The 21,327-nt window shown below is 41.0% G+C and overlaps 1 protein-coding gene across 5 annotated transcripts in view; it reads right to left on the bottom strand.

Annotated features, from left to right (window-relative positions):
* The window catches only part of UVRAG (UV radiation resistance associated), a 92,753-nt gene that overhangs the window by 36,884 nt on the left and 34,542 nt on the right, over positions 1–21,327 (bottom strand). For 3 of the 5 annotated variants that reach the window (XM_068692402.1, XM_068692556.1, XM_068692482.1), the window contains exons 7-13: positions 15,747–15,852; positions 13,645–13,771; positions 11,626–11,710; positions 11,103–11,190; positions 10,472–10,532; positions 9,841–9,879; positions 8,303–8,468 (exon numbers count right to left, since the gene is read on the bottom strand). In XM_068692402.1, the coding sequence (XP_068548503.1) occupies positions 8,303–8,468; positions 9,841–9,879; positions 10,472–10,532; positions 11,103–11,190; positions 11,626–11,710; positions 13,645–13,771; positions 15,747–15,852 (672 nt within the window). The remainder of the gene's footprint in view (positions 1–8,302; positions 8,469–9,840; positions 9,880–10,471; positions 10,533–11,102; positions 11,191–11,625; positions 11,711–13,644; positions 13,772–15,746; positions 15,853–21,327) is intronic. The other 2 variants (XM_068692730.1, XM_068692641.1) reach the window with 1 other exon arrangement.

The raw sequence follows: 21,327 nt of genomic DNA, 5'->3' as shown, positions 1-21,327 counted from the left end.
GTAATACATCCCATTTGGCACATCTAGGTGAAATTCTCAACCTGGTTTGGAATAGTGTTAAATAACATTAATTTCAGAATTATGTAGAAGCTTGAGGACCAGTAATATTTTAGCTTTGCAATGTGAAGAAATACTGGCATGTTTTAAGGAACTGAACAAACACCCTCACTGAAAGCTCACCTCAAAAAAAAGACTAATAGCCTGTTGTCAGAGACACAATACACTTAACAAAAGCAAAATATGTAGTTTAAGACAGGAAATGCATTTTAACACCTAAAAAAAAATACTAATTACATGTTTCCTATGCAATGTATTTACCCGTTAGTTAACTGAAGATCAGAAACTTGGTTTAACAATTAGGTGAAGCCAATGTCAGTGCATTTTCACATCACCATATTTGCTGCACTTTGACTACATCCTACCTGAGTGCATCCACTGAATTTGGGACAGATCACAAACCTGAGGTGGCTTCGTTCCCTTCATTTCCTATTTTTGAGGACAGTAAGCAGAACGGCTGCAGGGATATGACTGCAGCAGAGCTGGCAGAACACAGCTAAAGCCCAATTATTCACTATTATACAGATAAAGAACTGATGTAATTTCTCTAACAGTCCCTGGTGTGATAGCAGAGTCATCCATCAGACCTAGGGAATAACTGTGCCTCACACACACTACCAAAAAAATGGGGCAGTTCAGAGAATGATGGATTTCCAGCTTAAGCCCATAGACAGGATGCCCTATATGAGGATAGAACTAAATAGCCCAATCCAACTAAGATAATGGCCTGAAAGAGCCACAAGTTCTTGCATGATATGGCTGAAGCACGAGGAGTGTACAAGAACAAGATTTGAGTACTTACTGAAGTTTAAGTTTCAACTTCAGACCCTTCTGGGGGGCTGCGAGGGGCAGGCAGGGAGGAAGGAGTAGCGTCTTCCCTCCAACCTGACCACATCCTGTGTGCTCACTGTAAAGGAATGTCGTATCTAGAAGAGAAAGCTTGAGTTGTGTACAACTGCTAGAGTCTTTCTCAACCAGAATAAAGCAAACCTGGAGAGCCTTTTAGCGAGGAGGGCAACCATTGTGCAGACATCTCACTCGAAACCACTATTACCCAGGACATTTCAGATCAAATATTAGGAAAGCAGGTTCCTAATGAGCCACAGCCACCAAAATACCCAGCACTTCCAACTCCAGCAGATGACCACAGCACAAGAAGCATTGGCTGCACAGCTTCAAAACCTGTTTCCTTTTCAGATAAGCTACACCAAAGATTTATCAGCTTCAGAGTAGAGGCTGGCACAAGCCTGAAGTAATGTGCCCAGGCAGCTGGTCTTTGTTGGAAGGGTTCTTGTTAGAAGGAACAAAAACACCACAGTACGAACTTGCCTTCACCACCAGACTCCTCAACTAGAGGCGCAGCAGAGTGCTATGGATCCTCTTAACATCAAGCTACCAGTCGATGGTAAGGGCCACAAACTCACCTCGGGGTCAGTAACAGCCTACAAGGAGCAGCTAACTAGGCTGCCAACAAACAGCGTGATTGGAAAAGTTTTAAATGAAAAAGTAAGATCCCCACCTGGTGCGTAAAACTGAAAGTCAAATGAAATGGCAGTAAAAAAGAGATTACAAGTGTACACTTTGCTTTGTTAGAGATGAGATTAAGACACAAATATGAATCACAAGTGAATTCAGATTTGATTACTCTATGGTTTTTAGTCTCTACATGAGAGAAAACAAATACTTGTAAAACAAACTTGATGACAAAAATACAGACTGCCAAGGGAAAAAAGCATATCCTCATTCAAACTTTACACAATACAAAGATAATTAGTTTACTGGGAAAGGAAAACATATTGGCAGTTTAACTGCATGAAGCGTATTTTCAAAATGCCTATCTGAATAGCTCAACAATAAGATAATCAAAAGCAGAAGCACTGCCATCTTTCCATTAAGAAGTGTAACTGTCGTGACCTTGCTCTTGGAGAACGTACAATAGCTTCAATATGTACAGGCTGTACACAGGAAAGGAAACCAAAGACCCAGATTAGGAAAGTTAAGCAGTTGTTGATAAGATAGTCACTGATTTATAAAAAATATAAAGGTATCATTCTACTGGTTCAGCAAATAACACTGTCACACACCTAAAAAAGCACAGCCAGCAATCCACAGAACTAGCAACGCTGATGGCTTTTTGTCGATTGTGCATATCCCTGACATGTTACAGCTTGAATTCAAGGCTTGCTGGACGCTCTGTGATGGATGTCACACTGCGAGGGCTATCTGTAAGGACAGAGCAGACAACCCCGCTATCAGGGCTTTAAATCTCCCTGCCACCAAAGGCTCATTTTTAACCAGAGGACACTTTAAGCAGGTCAAGTCCCCGCTCATTGAAAAATGAAGTAATGTTTTGAAAAATCATCTCAGGAGGAGGATAGAGTTCCAATGGGAGTAAGCTAAGACTAGTATGTCTTCACAAAAACATTTCTCAGCTGTAGATGTCCGGGGTCAGTGGTCTCATCTACTGCAGTAAACAAAATCTGCTTTCTCAGACTGGGCAGAAGCATGCAAAAGCTGCTGCTCCCTCCCAGAGCCAGTGTTAATAAGATCTGCATTTCCTAAGGAGCACTTGATCTGATTTATAATCTCTGCACCTTAATAAGTGCTGACCCAATGAAGGCAAAAGTATTGATTTGGTGATCAAGAATAAAATAACCCTGCGTTCTAGCTAAATATTCCCAAGAATGTGGAGCGCACAAATACAGTTCAAGATAAGTTCATGGCAAAAAGCATTCTTTGAGCAATAGGCGAATGCTTAACACACACTCAATCTACCACAAAGAATCAGCTCTGCTTTGACAGCTATTAGGTTTCTCAACAAACCGTCTCCCTCCATCTGATTTAAGTTTGCCAAGATTTCTTCCCAAAGTTGCCATTTTATCATCTCAGCTGAAGTACCAAAGATGATTAAAGATTTCTCTGTCGAGTTGGAAGATGTCAGCATCAGTGAAAAGTTATTCTTCACTCACTTGTGTCCTGACTTTTCAGACTGCTGTGTTGCAAATGGCTTATCTGCTACTGGACACAAGGCAATAACCACCTCCTGACTTTCAGCTTTCACATTCTTAGAAACGGGAGTGAGACCACAGAAGCGAGGACCGTGTTTAGACTGAGCTCATTCGACAAGTGGTTTCCAAACACTCCAAAAAGTTATCCACGTGCCTGCTCAGCTCTTCTCCTCTTACTTGCAAATCCAGCTCTTCACACTGAAGCAAAAGACATCACAGTTCATCAAGATAGGGAATTTGGAAGCAATCTCGTAGCAGAACTGGTCTGGATGTAAGTTTTGCTTTATTCAGGTCCAAGCAGAGCAACTTTTTGCATCAGAACTCGAGCTGGCAATAACCGGGACTGCTTGACTTAGTTCTGCATGAACCACACGCAGAAAACTGGAAGCTTGCTTTCTTAGTGCAAATGAGGATGCCTTAAACATAACCCCAGCCCACCAAATGAACTGCTTAAACATGTGCAGATTAAAAGTGCACTTGGCCTGAACTATTCTTAACTTTTCCATTTCTCTCAAGCTTGGCCTCTTCAACCAATTAAGAGCACCCCAAACTAGGCTAAACCAACCTGCTGGTTCGAATTCAAGGCTCAATCAACAAGCCATGCAAGTATGTTAACGTTCACCGTACACCAGGCTGCAGACCCTCGGCCAAGCACTCGCATGTGTCAGCTTCAGCTATAAATAAACTGTCTTAGGAAAAACTCACTCATAACTTTACATCCTTGAGGAGTCCAGAAGCATTCTGAAGATCTGACAAGGTCACCTGCATTTCCTGTGTGCTGCGGTCTTCTGTTGCTACAAGACTGCCTCAGCCTGGTGAAAGATGACCTGGTTTTAATTATTCAGACATTCGCCACTTACCAAACGGGCTACAGCAATGAAATAAAACCAGGCTTTAAAGCCTTTGGCAGCCACAGAACTGCAGCAAATTTAAAGTATATGTAATAATATAAGAGGTTGGATGCATTCAGATGTTGTTCCCAGATCAAGTCAGGTGCCAGCAGCGCTCCATGATCCTGGCTCAATTACTTCTGCAATACCCACCTAAACATCACAATAAAAACTAACTCCTAATTATAATCTTCTGGCACACTTGAAGTTTGCTATAATAATGAAGCTGACCTCCAGAAAAAAAAAAAAGACTACTTATGGGTCATAACCCATCAAAGAAATATCCAGAAAGTTTCTTCAGGATCATATCTATCACTTTAAACTGCAAACAAGGCATACAATTTTAATCCTATTTTTTATAAGAATCCAGTAACACAATCATAGACAGATGCTCCCTATGTTTAATGACAACAGAAAGTGTTCAGTGAGGACAAGAATTAGCATTATTTAAAAAAGGTGTAGAATAGACATAATTCCAATGACTCATGGTTATCTACTGACATGCAACAACCTATTCCTACTATGCCATAGAGTTATTTCATCAAAAATGAAAAACACTCATCACCTGCATAGATTTGCTTCAAAGTAAGTCCTTCAATTGCTCCTCAATGATGTTACTGCATGCAGAAATTAAAACAGCTATTTTTTCCCCTGAACAAATTGCTTAAACTGTTCTCAATACTCAGTCCTTCTGAATTTTGATTTCAGCCCCAAGACAGTACTGACCATCAAAGCTGTCACGCTTGAGCTTTTCAGTGCCCCCAGGAGCCAAACCCCAGGTAACTGGCAGTATGTTCAACTTCATTCCTCCTTAAGCTGCTTCACGTAACTGCTTGGTTCCTGAGGTAGCCTTTGAATGCAGCATCAGAGATGAATGTACACACATCTAACAGAGAAGAGTCCCTGAAAATCTTTTCAAAGATTGAGTATGAATGAAAATGTGAAAATACAACAAATAATTGCTCTGAAAAAGCATTTCACTTTCCCAGACACACACAAGCTAAAGGAAAGGGGATTGAACTCTGAAGAGCATGGCTTTTCTTTGGTAAGCATACATACATCCAAGCTGTCTAATGTGATTTGATGAAACGAGTATTCTATTCCTAAATCTCCAACTGGCAGGTTGCACAAGAGTCATATGAAATTTCAATTATAAAATAAAGAAATCAAGTAGCTTTGAGTCAACGTGGAAGCTAAAAATACTCCCAAACAGATGACATATGTATGCTCCTGAACTTACTTTAGAAGGTACAAGGAGACCGATACTGTCTAAAAAGATGCAGTAGCTCCCAGCTTGCAAAATGCAGACATTTACCTTGTAAGATTTTAACTCGTATTACTAGAAGAGACCTGAAGGGAAGACTATCTAAAAACCTTATGACAAAGGCAACAACGCCAACGTAGACAATCTTGCTCCAGACATGCCACCCCTTATTCTTCTTATATTAAAAACTGCTTTATTTAAAAATCTGGGAGCAGACTAACAGAAGCATTAAATTCAGGGCTTGACAGACAGCATCAGAACATGTCCTAAATAGTTTAATTTCAGCATTCTTACCAGGTTTATGAGAACAAGATGAAGTGCTATGTTCCTATTCTGCAAGAACAGTACCAAGGAATTAAGGTAAGGTTATTAAGTATGTTTGTCACTAGAGGAACACGCTGCTCTGCTAACTAGCTTAAATTTGGGAGTTCTGTATCCATCATTTTCTTTGTGATCTTTCAGAATCCAGAACTTCTGGAAAGGGTACTCCTTCCTCTCACATATTGGATGTACTCTGAAGGTTTTCAAAGAGACCACTGAAGAAATGTGAGCTGTTTACTGAAAGTTGTATTCTTTCCTTCCCTAGGTTCAGAAAGTCACAAAAGCAGATTTATGGGAGAAAACTTACAGCATTTCAGTAGTATCAAAATAAGTTAATGGAATACAGAGAGAAAAGCTATCAAATAGATAATAAATACTAATATCTACAAGACCATATATTGTACATCACTGGCAGGTATTCCCTATCTTGTTCCACCATCAGTAATGGGGCCAGATGCAAGAGAAATTTTCACCACAGCCTCTTACTTTTGTACATTCTTTAGTACCAACATAACAATAATGGCAGCACACAAAACTGAAGGCTTCCACAAGAATCTTGTGACTTAAGTAGCCTGGTTTGTTCAGGGAAACGGATCTGAAGTGGATAAAATACTCCCCAAATATAACTTACATTCTGAAAGCTCTCAAAATTCTTGACCAGCTTATTAGAAGGACTTTAAGAAGCTGATGCAGAAAGCTGAAAGATGCATGAAGTAATACACTCATAATATAGTATAACATTAAAAACAAACACATGTACTGCTGAAATTTCTCCTGAATGAAAACATCAGCTCTACCCCCCAGTGCCCAATTTTTAAAATCTCTTAATAAGAATTCAGGGCAACCCTGAAGTCCAGAAAACAGTATGAAGCCAAATCAAATGCTTTATCTAGTAAATAATTACGATGCAATGTGTTATAATAAAGACTGAGTACACAGAAAACCTCAGTGTAATTACTTAACAGTTTACATTGGAGTTAGAAAAGCTGTTTAAGGACAGGTTACTGAAGTAAAGAAATTTAATAACACACGTTAATTGCTATGCTCTATTCAGTTAGGAGCACATGAGAAACATGAGCTATTAGTTTAGAAAGAAAACTGCAAGTTCAGACATTTGAGGTTTTCTATAGCAACTCAAGTCCTCTGAGAGCTGGCAGGATCGACTCTCCAATAGCTGGGAAGAGAAGACCTCAAGCAGGAGTTAATCCTGAAAAAATCTTGCAGAACACAGGTAAATAGCCCAATAGGGATTAATATACTTAGCCAAACTTTCTCCTTTTCAGAAACTGTTGTGAAATAAAGTATTAAGTCATGAGGGTTTGGAAGGCTCCAGCCTAAAGGACTAAACCTTCCACTTTGTCTCAGACAACAGGAAATTGGTTTAATCTTTATACTCCCACACACAGGCAGCTCTGCTCCTCAGAAATGTGTTTTCCAGATATAAGTGCTCTAGCTTGATACCCGTCTGAAAGTGATGAACAGGCAAGAGGACGATCATGTGCTTAGAGAAGTAAAGCTGAAACTAAACACATTAACTTTCTATTAAGTTATTAAAATAGTATCAAAGACTTCTTGGATAACTCACCTCAAAATCATTTTCAGAATTACTATAGTCCCTATTTTATCACATCACAACAGTTAAAGCTCAGCAACAGCTTAACTCAAGGCAAGTTACCTCAGCTGCCAAAGGTCACTGAGCTTCAAAAAGAAATCAGACACTTCCAAGCATCCCAACCCTCCCAGTTATGCACAGTATGAAAAGACCCTTCCATTTCGACTGGGACTTGTAAGAAATGCTACTATAAACGCTAAAAGACTTCGATTGTATGCACCCAAAGAGATCAAGAAATTGAGGCAATAGAGACAGCAATTTTCCACAAGTTAATTTTCCTCCAGCCATTTCTTTCGCTCATTTTTCAAATCTTACAAGTGAAAAACAAACAAGGTTACTGGTGCTGCAAGCCTGACTTTGCAACCGCCCGCAGACACAGAGAGGATCGGAGTGGAGCAGCTGGTCTCCCGCAGCTGGTCAGCGCTGCATTCCTTTGAGTTCTGTGGTTGCAGGCTACAAAGCAAAGCTTAACCAGTAATTGCCCCTATTTTCATATTCGAGCACACAGGTGCAAAGACAGTGGGAAAACAGGCAAAGTGCCAAAACGCAGGAGGCATTCGGGGAGTGGATTTAAGGACAGCAAGATAGCTTCCGAGTAGCTTAACAGTAACAATAACCCAGTTCCATGTTGAAAGACAATGATTATAGGCCAGATGACAAATTTTTCACTGAATATTAAGTTGATTTATTAGCAGGTAACAATTCACAAAACTCTTTCCTAACCATTTAAAAACTCCTCTGTGCTAAAGACAGCTATTTTGTGGTGAATCAAGCAGCACAACAGCATTTGCAGCAACTCCCCCATTGAAGGCTGCTTCTGGTGTCTGCAGTTTATTCCCATAGCCAGTAGAGAAACACAAAAGGCAAATTTTCCAATCAGAAGCCACAACTTACCTACAAGGTCCACTAATTAGGTTTTTCTATCATTATTAGATGCCTAATCAATAGCATTTGGCTATCAATAGATGTAGAATGACAAAACTGGACTATAGGTAGCTCCCAGAAACTCAGAAGCTCCTGTCCCACAACTACTGAATACCGTACCAAATAACTTCAAAATCAGTATCCCATCACAGTACCCCAAATCGTTTGAGTTTAGGTGTTTTTTGTTGTTTTGAAAGAAGTACAGAAGTATCTATGGTGTACTTACTCTCGCTCTTTCTCTGTCAGTTTGTCATTGATGTTATCTTTGATTGTAGACCTGGAGCCCTTGTGGATTATGGGATACCTGAGTGGCACTTGTAAGAAGTACGATATCATTGAAACCAAATGAGCGGTGTAGCCCAGGGCAACAGCAATGCTTCCGTCATCTTTTGCTGTCAATAATAATAAAAAATCCATTAAATAAATCAGTTGAATCTCAGTGCAGACTCAGCACTTCAGGAAGTTATAAGAAATTATAACACACGGATACAAGTAAGAACAACTTTAGACTGCTTTGCAATTATTTTCAGTTCACCCTTTGCCTCTTATTAAAGGTGACAAAGTGGCTAATGACATATCCTCCGTCCAATTTTACACTTTTGAAGCTTAAAGTTACTCTTTCCAAAGTTTCGTTGGATCAGGGAGGGTGAAGAAGAGATGGAAAAGTGGAAAAAAAATCCCAAGACATAACTCAAGACTTAAACTTTCTGCACTTCTCAATATGCAGGTGACATATATTACCAGGGTCAGAAAAAAGCTGCATTCCTCCATAGCTTTACTCATTAGAGAGAGACTGACCCCAGGTTCTGTGCTCTGTTGTCTGGCAGTAAGGCGAAGAAGTTAGATTAACCCATTGTTTTAAAGGGTCATTTCCAATTTGACATTTAAGGTTGCAGCCTTAAAGCTTCACCTGCTGGGAATAAACAGGTCTTGAGATTCAAATTACATCCTTTCTAGAATGCAAATGCTAGCCATGTAAAGGCTTCTCCTTTCTGATTCAGTTTTTCCTTCCCCTCTTCCTTGTAAGTGAGCATACCAATACAAACACCACGACAGAATCATCCCTACTGAGGCACAAGGGAGTCCTGGGCAAATAACCAAGGGCATTCTAAGAAAGCTTTTAACGATGCTCAACAATGTCTGAAATCATGCTGACTTCTACAACAAGAGATGATACATGGATTTAAAATGTTAAATCCTTTTAAAAAAGGATTTTGTTAAACATTCAACCTTTGAAGCAACACTATTTTTGCAAATAAAATCACTGATCCTTGAGATGCCTTTTTTTTATTTTTTAATATTTTCTACCAAGAGTTTGAACCAAGACACAGCAACTCAGACAACTCCGTATTTCACTAATTTGAATGCTAAGTACTTCTTCCCTGTAAAACTGTATTTCCAGAGACTTCGATAAAGAATTAAATCATCCTTTTGTGAGGAGTTAATAGCAATAAACTGAAAACAGGCCAAAAGACACACACCACTGCCTTCTCAAGAATTACAGAACTGAATTCATTCTCACAAGTGCAACCAGGAAAACAAATTAATGTGTTAAACATTATTCCTCCATTATTCGAGCATTCGATATACCCGCTGTTAGTACAAATTAACTCCTCTTGGATGTTAGATAATCAATTGAGGTTTTTGCCCAAGAAACCGTATGACTGGCAGAGTGAACAAGTACTAAGAGCAAGAAATTCCCAAGGGGATTTTAATGAAGTTCCAATTCATGTCCAACACCTACAGGTGAATGCACACAGTTACCTGTATGACCCTTACACAGGCAGGCATATGGATTTGCTTCTGCAAAAAGATGATGTGCAAAGTTACAGTAGAAGCCGACTCGTAAAATCCTGCCATACCACAGCAGGAATTAGTGTCAGGAAGTTTTAAGTCATTTATGCAAGATGTTTATTGGTATGTTCATCAGGAACTGCAACAAACTAAATGGAGACTCATGCACATTGCCTGAGCACTATTTATAGATTGAAACTGGGAAAATGCAATTTTTTCCCCCCTAGAATGACTGAGTTTAGAAGGCAGCTCTGGAAATTGCCTATTCCTACCCCTCTGCTCTCAGCAGGATAAGCTACAGCAGGTACCAACGAGCACAATCTGAGCTCTGAGTATTTCTAAGAAAGGAGGCTCCACATCCTCTCTGGATAACCTGCCACAGCATATCACTGATTAAACTTTGAATACAGAAGTACTTTAGAGTCAGTTCCTAGCTAGCATGAAGGCAGTTTGTAAGAATAAATAGTGAGCAAGCTTTCTTCCAGTCCAAACCTTTCCAATCAGAAATGTGGATCCGTAGCCATTACTATCAATTTACTTAATTTTATTATGTTTAGAAGCAGTGTTAACTGTAAGAACTAAGTTAAGAATATCCAGCTACCTTGAAAGTCTTCAGAATTAGGAAGCTTGACTCCACAAACAAAGTAATCCTTTTGATCATTCTGCAAGTTTAAAACCAACAATGGAAAGTGAGAATGAGACAACAGCCAGAAGTCTGTAAAAAAAAACCCAATGACAACAAAGCATCTCGTAAAGAAAAACTAAATATTCAATGAAACCCAGACCGAGATAATGTTTTAGTAACACTTCAAATAATTCAAAAAAAAAAACAAAAACAAAAGCAACTTTTTTTTTTAAGGGAAGAGCTTTACCTTAATTCATTGCAGAAAAAGGTTTAGGAGTTCTGTATTTTGCCATCTGTTTTTGTGCACTCTAGTAAAGTTCAGCTAGCTTACTGTCAAGGTTACTTTATAATAATTACATACAAAGTGGCAAGTATCCATTAAGTTGTAGTTATATACATTCTACTCCTATAGTTGAGGCTATTTGAACGATGCTGGCATAAGTCCTCTCTGTGTGAGGTTTACAACTTAAGGACCAGATCCAAGAAAAGGTTGTAAAAAGCAATATGAGGGAAAAGTTTGATCCTACAGAAAAGCAAGGTTTGTTCCAGGTGTGAAACGAGCTTCCTGTTTACAACAAGAATACATTTTAGACCATTTGAAACATACCAGATCAATAGGGTAGATGTAAGACAGCTCTGACAGCAACTGCTTGCATCGAATGGTCTGCTGGGCATTTGTCTTCAAAAACAGTTCTCTGCAGGGGAAAAGAAACCAAAATCATTAGTTTCTTGGAAAGCTTTAAGCAAAGCCATCAACCCCCATCAGCCCCACCCCCATCAAAAAGAATTCTACAAGGATGGCTAAAGGGACAAAACAACATTTTCAGTTCTATCTTATATTGTAAGCATATTTGGACTACAACAATTAACAATTACAAAGCACTGCTTCACCAAAATAAACATAGGTTCTCTCCTAGAGAACCTACACCTGCACCAGATCCCATTTCCTTTGCTTCTAGACTTGCTACTGTTAATTATCACTTTAGATAACTAAAAACTGTAGCAGAGAGGTCTTAACAGAAGTTTTAGGGCAACAGTAAGGAAGAATTGGGTGCAACAGAAGTCCCTTCTCAAACCTGTATGTCTTTACTGATTGTGGACTAGTGGAAAAAAATCACGGGCCCTTTTACCTCTTAGCAGTGCATTCTTTTCTTAATTCATACAAGGATTCATTATACTCTTGAAGCTTCTGGTACTCAGCCTCAAATGCATTTTCTATATGAGGAAACAGGAAAAACACAATTAGCATCACGTATTTTGTTAAATCTGAAGCTGTAAGAGTAGATACTGACACGAGTGTTGGCAGTAACCCTCCATTTAGTCTCAGGTGCCCATTTGCTCTGACATGCTGCCAAGCTGGGAAATGACAGTGCAGGAGGCACACCTGCCTTCATGCCCCATACACCATTCACCCAGCCAAGCACAACCTATGAAAGCTCATTCTCCTTTTACACCTGTTCCCTTCACATCCACAGTAATGTAACTCCGTTAAGGCAGCTCAAGTACATGCACTGGCAGAGTTAAGCAAGTCACACGCACTTCGTTTTTAGTAGTGACTCATTATTTTTGGACTCTACTGGGAATTCAAAAAAGTCCTGCAACAAGATCAGCCAGCCACATAGTTTGGTCGCTGGTGAGCTCCAACCAAGACATAACCATGTAGAGTCTTACTGTAAAACACTTCCAGGGTAAAATAAAATGCCAAAAAGGCCAAGCATTTCACCTTTCACTTATGTAATAAGCTCTTAAGATTGATTTTTGTCTTCCAACTCTTAGAATGGGATCCTAGGCTAACAAGTACATTAAAATCCCTTGTGACATTAAAATATGGCTGCATCATGCCACTGTTTACTGCATTACAGTATAACTCTTCTCATTTTCTTCAGAAAATTAATTAAGCACAGTTTTAAGGCTGCTTTAGAGAGGCATCACGATAAGAAATTGTTTAGAGACAGAATAAAAGAAAGGGCTGTCCAGAATTCGGTATAACAGATGGTGAAGAGATTTTATCTGACTGTAAAGTTTAACTAAAGGTAGGCAGAAGCACTTTAAAGCCTGATCAAAAAAAAAACAAACAGCACCTTCATCATAAGATAGTGTAGTGGTTATATTGGACAAGGTTTTAGTAACAGTGGGCTGCAGGGGCAACCTCTGTGAGCAGAGCCCAGCAGCTGCCCCATGTCAGATCAGAGCCAGCTCCAGACAGCTCCAAAAGGGACCTGCCACTGGCCAGAGCCAAACCAGTGACTGATATTGTTTGTGCTTCTGTGAGAACAGATTTAAGGGAAAAAAAATTGCTGTGATGTAGCAGCTGGGAGAGTGGGGAGTGAGACCCAGCCCTGCAGCCCCCAAGGTGAGTACAGCAGGAGGTGCTCCAGGTACGCAGCAGCAGTTCCCCTGTGGCCCGTGGAGAGGCCCCTGGTGGAGCAGGCTGTCCCCCTGCACCCATGGGTCCCACATAGAGCAGATCTCCACACTGCAGCCCCCCCATGGGTGGAAGAACCCCTGGTGGAGCAGGTGGATGTGGTCTGGAGGAGGCTGCAGCCCATGGAGAGGAGCCCACGCAGGAGCAGGAGGTTGGGGGGAGCTGCCACCCATGGGGGACCTGTGCTGGAGCAGTTTGCTCCTGGGGGATGGATCCCATGGGATGGAGCCATGTGGGAGCAGTTCTTGAACAGGATCCCACAAGCTCAGATTGGGAAGACAGCATCCTGCAGGGGCAGAGAAGGACCATGAAGGAGCAGTGGAGACGAAGCACCAAGGACTGACTGCAGCCCCAATTCCCCTGAGCCACTCAGGAGGTGGAAGAGGGTGAACTGGTGGGCAGGGGTGGGGAGGTATTTTTACTTTGCTTTTAGTTTCTCACTGCTCTAGCCTGTTTGCAATAAGTAATAAATTATTTGAATCTTCCAATACTGAGTCTGCTTTGCCCATAATGATAATTGAGCGATCTTCCTGTCCTTATCTCAACCCTTGAGCCCTTTCCATCCCATTTTCTCCCCCTTCCCCTTTGAGGAGGGAGAGTAAGGGAATGGTTGTGGTGGAGTTCAGCTGCCCAGTTGGGTAAAACCACCACAGCTAGGCTACTACACTTCTGATCAATGGATTACAGACACCTGCAGCAGAAGCAGTAACACCTGTACACTCACCTCGGTCATGCAAAGTGTTTTTTTCCTTATGCAACGAGGCTACTTCGTGACCAAGGGCCTTCCTTTGTCTCTCCAGTTCGTTACGTAGCACCAGGATCTTCAGCTGTAAACATTCACTCTCCTTTTTCTATCGGAAGAAAACCAGACTCCAATAGGTAAAAATTTAAAGTATTTTATTCATCTTCAAGTTTTTCTTCATATAAGTAGTTTTGTAAAAGCGATGATAGGAAGAAAGGGAAAAGTAGGACAAGACTAGTGTCTGGCAGACTAAGAAGTGAGACAACAGATAACGAGGGACCTGAATCATTTTGCTGCTTTGGAAGAAAAAACCCTCAGCTTTGGTCTGGAGTGTTTGTTCGTCCTATAGGATATATCCCTTCTCCTGTGCTCAGTGATGCAGCCTGGCCCAGGGCAGAAATTAAGAGATGAAGGAGATGCAGTAGGAAATATCTGCAGGATGAGTATGTGGACAGTAACAGAGTGCTAACAGCACGAGAATTCCCTGGCAAAGGGCTTGGTAACAAGAGAGGAGCTGAGCAATGAGGAGCCTGGGCTAAATTGAGATAGGGAACAGGAAAAAGGCTGGAAGTGTCTGAGCTGCGCTATTAAATTCTGTTCCCAGCTTCAGAGCAATGAGAAAAGAGGATCCACATGAGAAGAAAACAGAGCAGGGAACAGATTATGTCATTATGCATAGTTATATTAGAAGGATCTCTCCTTTAAAATTAAGGCTTTTTTTTCCTGTGTCTTTAAAGATTTATTTTATTTGATGCATTTTCTTCACTAAGAAATTACGCTTCCATGAGAACAGTGAAACAGAATTTTCTTCTATTAAAGGGTGGGTTGGTTTTCCTGTTTGGTTGTTTTTTTTGGGGGAGAGATGGGGAGAAAATATAACATTTATATTTTTTCCCCACCATTTTCAGTTTGGAATACTTGTTAAGAATAACTGAAGATTGATTCAAAACGGAAAAAGAACTTGCATCCCTCTAGTCCAGCCATACCCCTGGACAGAGCTCAAAATGTGAAGACATCTCTGCGAGCACGGCTTCTGCAAGCAGCACCAGACACTGTCACTTCATGCAACGCTGCCAGCTTTCACTTTTTCCCAGCAGCTCATGGAGATAATGTTACTTCAACGCTAACTGCATGAGAAAAAGTCAGCTCTTCCTGAACTCTTCCCTCTCCTTACTCGCCTCAGTAACATGTGTGCGCCCAGCCTTCTGGTTCAAGGCTCCAGCAGGAAACGTGACTCAGGATTAAAGAATGAAACTACAGCTCGCACATTTATAAAGAGGGATGGAAGCCCAGGAAGAGTTTTGACTGCTAAACAAAAGAAAAATGGGTAATCATTTCCTTATACCATGTGCCATTTCACTAAGAAGCTGTATCACATGCATTATCAGTGTCATTTCTGGTTTTAATGTTGTTCGTGTAGTTTTGCTCCACATATTTATAAAGGAAAAGCCTTCATATGGAAAGACAAGGATATCCATAACTGGAAAAAGATGATGAAGATGATTAAAAGCCTTTTAACAGCCAAGATACCAGCAGAAGGCAAACAAGCTCCAGGTTGGAGTCACTGACAGGAGATGTTATATTGCTCTTAAGGGAGTTGACTTCATCTACAAAGCAACGCTGCAATTAGGGGTCTTCCCCACTCTTCCATTTTATCAAACCCTTAATTTAGTTTGACACCTCTTAAAACTAGCTGAATACGCTCTGTTTTTGCATAGGGAGCAGGATACAGCAAGATAGACTCATTCCACTTTAAATCCACCACAAGAACCCATCAAGATTTATCATTAAAAGCTTGTTTTTCCTGATAAAACTCTTGTATTTCCTATACAGTTTTTATGCTTTGAGAGTATCAGAGCAATTATAATACAACTAAAGCAGCACAAGCAATCTATAAACCCATTTGAGTAGCTCACACAAACCTGAAATCTGCTACATTACACTTCTCGGTTAAGTTTCCTTTTGAAATGCTAGGTTTAAGTGAAGATTTTACACGCGTGTTTTTTACAAAAGCAATTTTATGGTCAGTACATCACGGTGCTTTAAGAAGCCTGTAGAATAAGATTTTAAATGATCAAACTTACCAGTTCATTGCTTGTCGATGTACATCTCAGCTTTTCTTCAATCTCCCTTCCTATTTTCTGAACAGTTACCTGAGTCTGTTTAATTGCACACTGGGCTCTGTGAAGCCTGTAAAGAGAAGTCACAGCTGTTACTAAAGGTTCCTGTACTAAAGGTTCCCCCTATGTCCTGGTGATGAATGCATCAGGCACGTCAAAAGCAGCAGCGGCAGTGGGAATTTGGATTGCCAGGCTCTATTTTGAAATGAATGAAACATTAGAAGAGGAGTTACAACTTGCATATTTTACAAATAAGCAGTCAAAAGAAACCAGAGAGTCTTTAATTTCAATCAAAAGTGACAGATGTCTTTCATTTGTCAAATTCAATAGATGTAGATCACGCAGAGCTATAATTACAGGGTTCTCATGTAATATTTAGGCTATAGCACAATTAATAGAGTGAAGACATGGGTACACACGTGGCAGTTACCATGAGCATCATTAACATGACCTAACTTTATTTTAAAGTGCAAACATCCCTTAGATAACACAGAGGTACCCAAGTTGAAAGCACAATGTCCACTTTTCCCATTCACAGCTTTACAATTAAGTTTTTCTCCCTTTGTTACAGCATTATTTAGGCAGCCCTGGTGCTGGAGTAAGAATTTAACTCCGCTAATGCCTGGTCAGAACAGTAAAAAAAAAAAAAAAAAAAAAAAAAGAAAAGCAGTCAGAGAACCCACGGCACGAAGTTAACATTTGGCCAGGCAAACACAACCAACGGACCAAGCCTGTTCCAATACAAGCTTTAATGACCACCTCTGCTTAGCCAAAATTAAACTCTGCCTTATAGGAACATTAATTTTTACTAAAAGGAAGGCTGCACGTTTTCTGTGAGCCAAGGACCAAGGCACTGCAGTATATAGAAGAGGCTGCTCAGCTCCTTCTTTATACGTTTTCTAATACCTTCCAGATTTACGAGCAATTGAGGCATTGCTATTTAAAGCTTTTGGCTAGAGGTTTTTCATGGTCTGTATGCAGTTAGATTGAGATAGCCAGGCTACGTGCTTGAAGTAACCCCAAAAAATTGCCCTTCTCACACTGCCTCCCCTTAGCGCCCTACCTTTAGGCGACAGCAGACATTAGGAATTAATTTAATCACCGTGAGGACATCACCCAAACCAGCTAACCCAGCAAACCAGTACACAGAGATAATACAGACAACAGGGAAAAATTAGTGCTAGTGATATTAAACAAGGTCATTACCAATTCGGACTCCTGCATGTTGTGCAAGAACATTCATGGTGAATACATTAAATCCAGAGCTAGCTTCAGTTCCTTCACACCATTGCTTCTCCTACACACCACCCTCCGAAATAGATTTTTGTTTCAAATTGTTACTAAAGAGTTGGAAATGAGGAGACATTTCTGCTCAGCAAGAGCGCTCAGGCCTTGGGACGGGTTGCCCAGGGAGGTGGGGGAGTCCCCGTCCCTGGGGGTGTTCAAGGAGAGAGGTTGGACGTGGTGCTTGGGGACAGGGCTTGGTGGTGACATTGGTGGTAGGGGGTGGTTGGAGCAGATGATCTTGGAGGGCTTTTCCAACCCTAATGCTTCTAGGATTCTCAGTGTTCAGAAGATAGGCACTTATGGTCTTTTGGGGGGCAGCTGTACCCCACCTAAATTATATACAAAGCAGAATGGCTCTGCTAGCTGCCACCAGGCTGGGGGGCTTAAAAAAATATAATAATAAAAATAAAAGAAACTGCTGAGGCTAACACTGGGTCACCTGAAGGCCAGTCCCATATCATAAATGAAGCCCTGGGACCTTCTGCGGAGGCACCAAAATATCCTGAGGCTGTTGGCTACCCAACATGTGCTTACATGGGCCCAAACCAAGGCTTGCTGCCTGTCCCAAAGGTCACCCAGGGCTCTGCTGCCATATCAAACAGCAGGGCTTAGGTTCCCTACTCCAACGGTTTCCAGCTGTCCTTTTGGGAAGCTCTGGAATGTTTTCTTTCCAGACACTGGGAACTCTTACCTGGACGTAAGATGTACATGGAAAGAGCAATAATTGAGTGAAACGTACCTTTCCCTTTCTCTTCCCTTCATCTCATTCTACACTGAAGAGCATTCTCGTCAAGTCTGCTAGGCCATCAAGAAAGCACTGTGGTACACTATCAACATCACACCACTTAGGTAGCAAAATCCCACTGCTGAGAAGCCTTCTACTCATTGAAAAAGCATTTGTGAACCTGAAAACTTATTAGAGGGTCGCTTGCCATATTGCTTCCTTTAATCAATGCTTGGCTACCAACCTGAAGTTTTGTAACACCGTCAGGTCCTACCTACACCCAAATACAAGGAACAAATACCTACCTGGACTGACTTTTACACCAGTACATACCTTAGGATGCTTCTATAATTTGGTGAATCTCTATCTAAAAGTATATTCCCAATCTATAGACTACTGTACAGTGTAATTCTGCAATCAAACTCGTTTTTAATATTAAATGGGTTTTCTTTTTAAGCTGAGTATCATCCTGACATTCCTTGCATGATTAAAAGTGTCCTACGGTTAAACTTGGCTGCCTTGATGCCAAACAGAGCCATTTACACTGAGTCGACCAGTATCAGCAGGTTTTTTGTTCCTGCAGCCTCTGTACGCGAGGACTTTAAAATGGCAACAAAAAGGTCACAGCCACATCTGAAGCTCAGCCTTCCAAGCTGAAAGTTTCAGGGACTTCATGTTGCAAAAGCAAGAACAGTCAGAAATCTTATTTCTCCAGCCAAAAAAAAAAAAAAAAGAGAGACCCAACTGCACCCACATGGAAATCTGCGGTCATCCAACTGTAGGATCACAAGCTAAGCCCGAAGAACATCAACTGGAAAATCTGTCATCTTCACAGGCACAATAGGCTTGGAGGAATAAATTATGCCTGCACCAGTGAACGGAGATCACCAAGTTTAGGCCATAAATCTGGATTAGAAGTTAGATATAATTAGCAGAGAGAAGTTTCAACACTAATTGTCCACATATTGTTTCCATTTCTAGCCTGAAAGCACGTCCAAGGCCACGGGCTGAAGTTAGCACAGTTTGTGCCTTGAGTGCAATCCGCCTGGGTTTAGTAATCGACAGCTCCCAGCCAACTGATGGCATAACCTGCATGCTATCAGCCAAGGCAGGATTCTTCCTACATCGTTTAAGAGGGAGTTTTAGTATTATTGTTATTAAAATTAGCACTTACACAGCACTTTAAGAGCTAATTTAGAGCTTGGAGAGGCCACCGCTGGCTCGCTATCAAATTTCCTTCAGTGGTCAGGAAAGCCAAGCCAGTTACAGCAGAACTGCAGGTCTTTTTAAGGAGAATTTAGCCAAAAGTGTCGTCATTCTGCGCCTGCAGGCTGTTCTGGTGTCCCTGCAGCAGAGTCAGAGGGACGTAACCGTGGCAGATTTACTGCTGGAGCTTGGGGCCCCGAAAGCTGCTGCGTAATTGTCCAGGCTCAGGTGAGTCGCACGCTGCTGCCTGGGGAAGCTCTGGAATCAAAGCAAACATTAAAATTCCTTGCAGGGGGAGGCCACCCTAAACTAGTTTGGATACCAAAACATCAGCCCCGTGCTGTAATCTAAGACCAGCAAAATCTGCATCCCTAATTGATCTAACAAGAACCCGCAGGCAAAAATTCAACATCTACCCTCATCGCTTCCCAGTTCCCGAGCTGATGAAATATGGGCTAATTGGGGTATTTCTTCAACGCTTTTCAAGTCTAAAATAAGTGTTTCCTCTTCCCCCCAAAAAAGCTACTCTTTACCTTGGCTGTAAGATGTGAAACATTTTTAGCATATGATATCCTGCCAAGAAAAAGCTGAGTAATTTCACATCTTTGAACATCTTTAGGGTTGGATTTATTGCTCTGGCAATCGATTCTGCTTGGGTATCGACCTGGAAAAAGCAAGTTGCCAAGTTTGGGACTTCTTCACTGTTACAGGACTTCTCTGCAACATCACCCTTGTCTTGTTTGCACAATAAAGCGGTTTTCCCAACTTCCCAAGGAAGGGGTCTGACATGATTTTACAGCTCAGGAACATGCTGTAACACCACATTTGCTCTCTTCCAGCTTGCAACAAGCTCGAGGCAACGTTTGAAGCTTCAGCTGAACCCCTTTCCTTTAGGACACTGCTGTATCCTCTTGTAAGCGAGGCATTCCTCTCGGTCATGCATTGCTCTGCTGATTTACTGCTTTACACAGCAAGTTCATTCCTGGCTACAATCTTGAAAAAACAAAAGCTGGAGTCCTGTGATAGTTGTGCTTATTAAGCTAACATAAGTTTATATTCACATTAATCAAATCTCAGCTTTATTAGACACTTGATACGCTGTTTCGTAGTTCTATCATACACTCCAAGTATCTCTCTGCTTCTATCAGACATCTGGGTTTCTCGTGTACACAACTTTAAGCCATAAATACATCCATTAATTACAGCAGTCACATACTATGGCTACTTCTCCCAAGAAGAAACAAATGCCTCTAGTCCCATTTGCCAGAACAACCTCGGTTTACAATGAGCCTAAATTTAAACTGAGAATTATTAGCAGGGATTTAGAAAACGGAGCAGAACACTTCTGGCGACGAGCGAGATGCAGGATCCTGGAAGTACAATACCCAATCCTATTATTAAAAAAAGCCAAGACTTTCCTAATAAATACAAAAAATTGAATGCTCGCTTCTTATATCAGTCCAGAAATTATATTGTAGGGAATGCCAGCCAGCTATAGCATATATAGATTTTTTTTTTTACACAGCCCCTTAAACCACCATTTGCTACATCTACTTTCCCACAAGAAAAATTTTCCTGATTTATTTCATCTACTCCCTTTCCCCACTTCCCTCAGAAACCCATTCCTACAGTTTGTAGGAAGCAGATGGAGGATGAGAGAAGACAGTAGGGAGTAAACAGAGAATTAAATCATGTTTGACTCATTCACTGATGGCATTAAACCTCTCCAGCAGTCGGTGCAGGAAGGAACTCACAGAAGACCAAGCTTTTGGAGCACAGATACTTTCCATCACCCTTTCAGTTTTGAATTGACTTACGTAGGTAGGACAAATTAAGTTTCTGAATAATTGACTTGAATTGAATGTGGACACTGCAATAGTGAATGCTTTGAGCTATCCGCAAAGGGAGAAGAAGAGGAAAAAGAGACATCCACCGGACTGGCAGCAGGGGAGGTCTTAGCCTCCAGCAGAGGAACATTTGAAGGAGCTAACATACAGATCACCCTCAATACTACATCAGGCATGAGCAGAAAAGGAGAAAGTCTTGAAGTGAAGCACAAACCTCCAGAAATGATGTCACAAAACCTGAGATGTCTCCAGTCCTCTTATTCCAATTCACGGATATGACTCCGCCGCTGGGATGGATTTCCAGCTTATTGTTTTCATTCAAAGAACAAATGAAATTGTGGCAAATAACGTAGAAAGTTTGTGGGTTTTTCCTTTATACTCACGCTTATTGTTTGTATTTGCAAAAACCTTGCTGCCAGGGCAACAGACAGGATCACATTCCAGATGCTGCACATGGCAGAAAGGTAAAATCACATGAAAA

The sequence above is a fragment of the Anas acuta genome, chromosome 1 (assembly GCF_963932015.1).
Source record: "Anas acuta chromosome 1, bAnaAcu1.1, whole genome shotgun sequence".
Lineage (NCBI taxonomy): Eukaryota > Metazoa > Chordata > Aves > Anseriformes > Anatidae > Anas > Anas acuta.
Note: the sequence above shows the minus strand (reverse complement) of the source record. Positions and strands in the feature narration are given on the sequence as shown.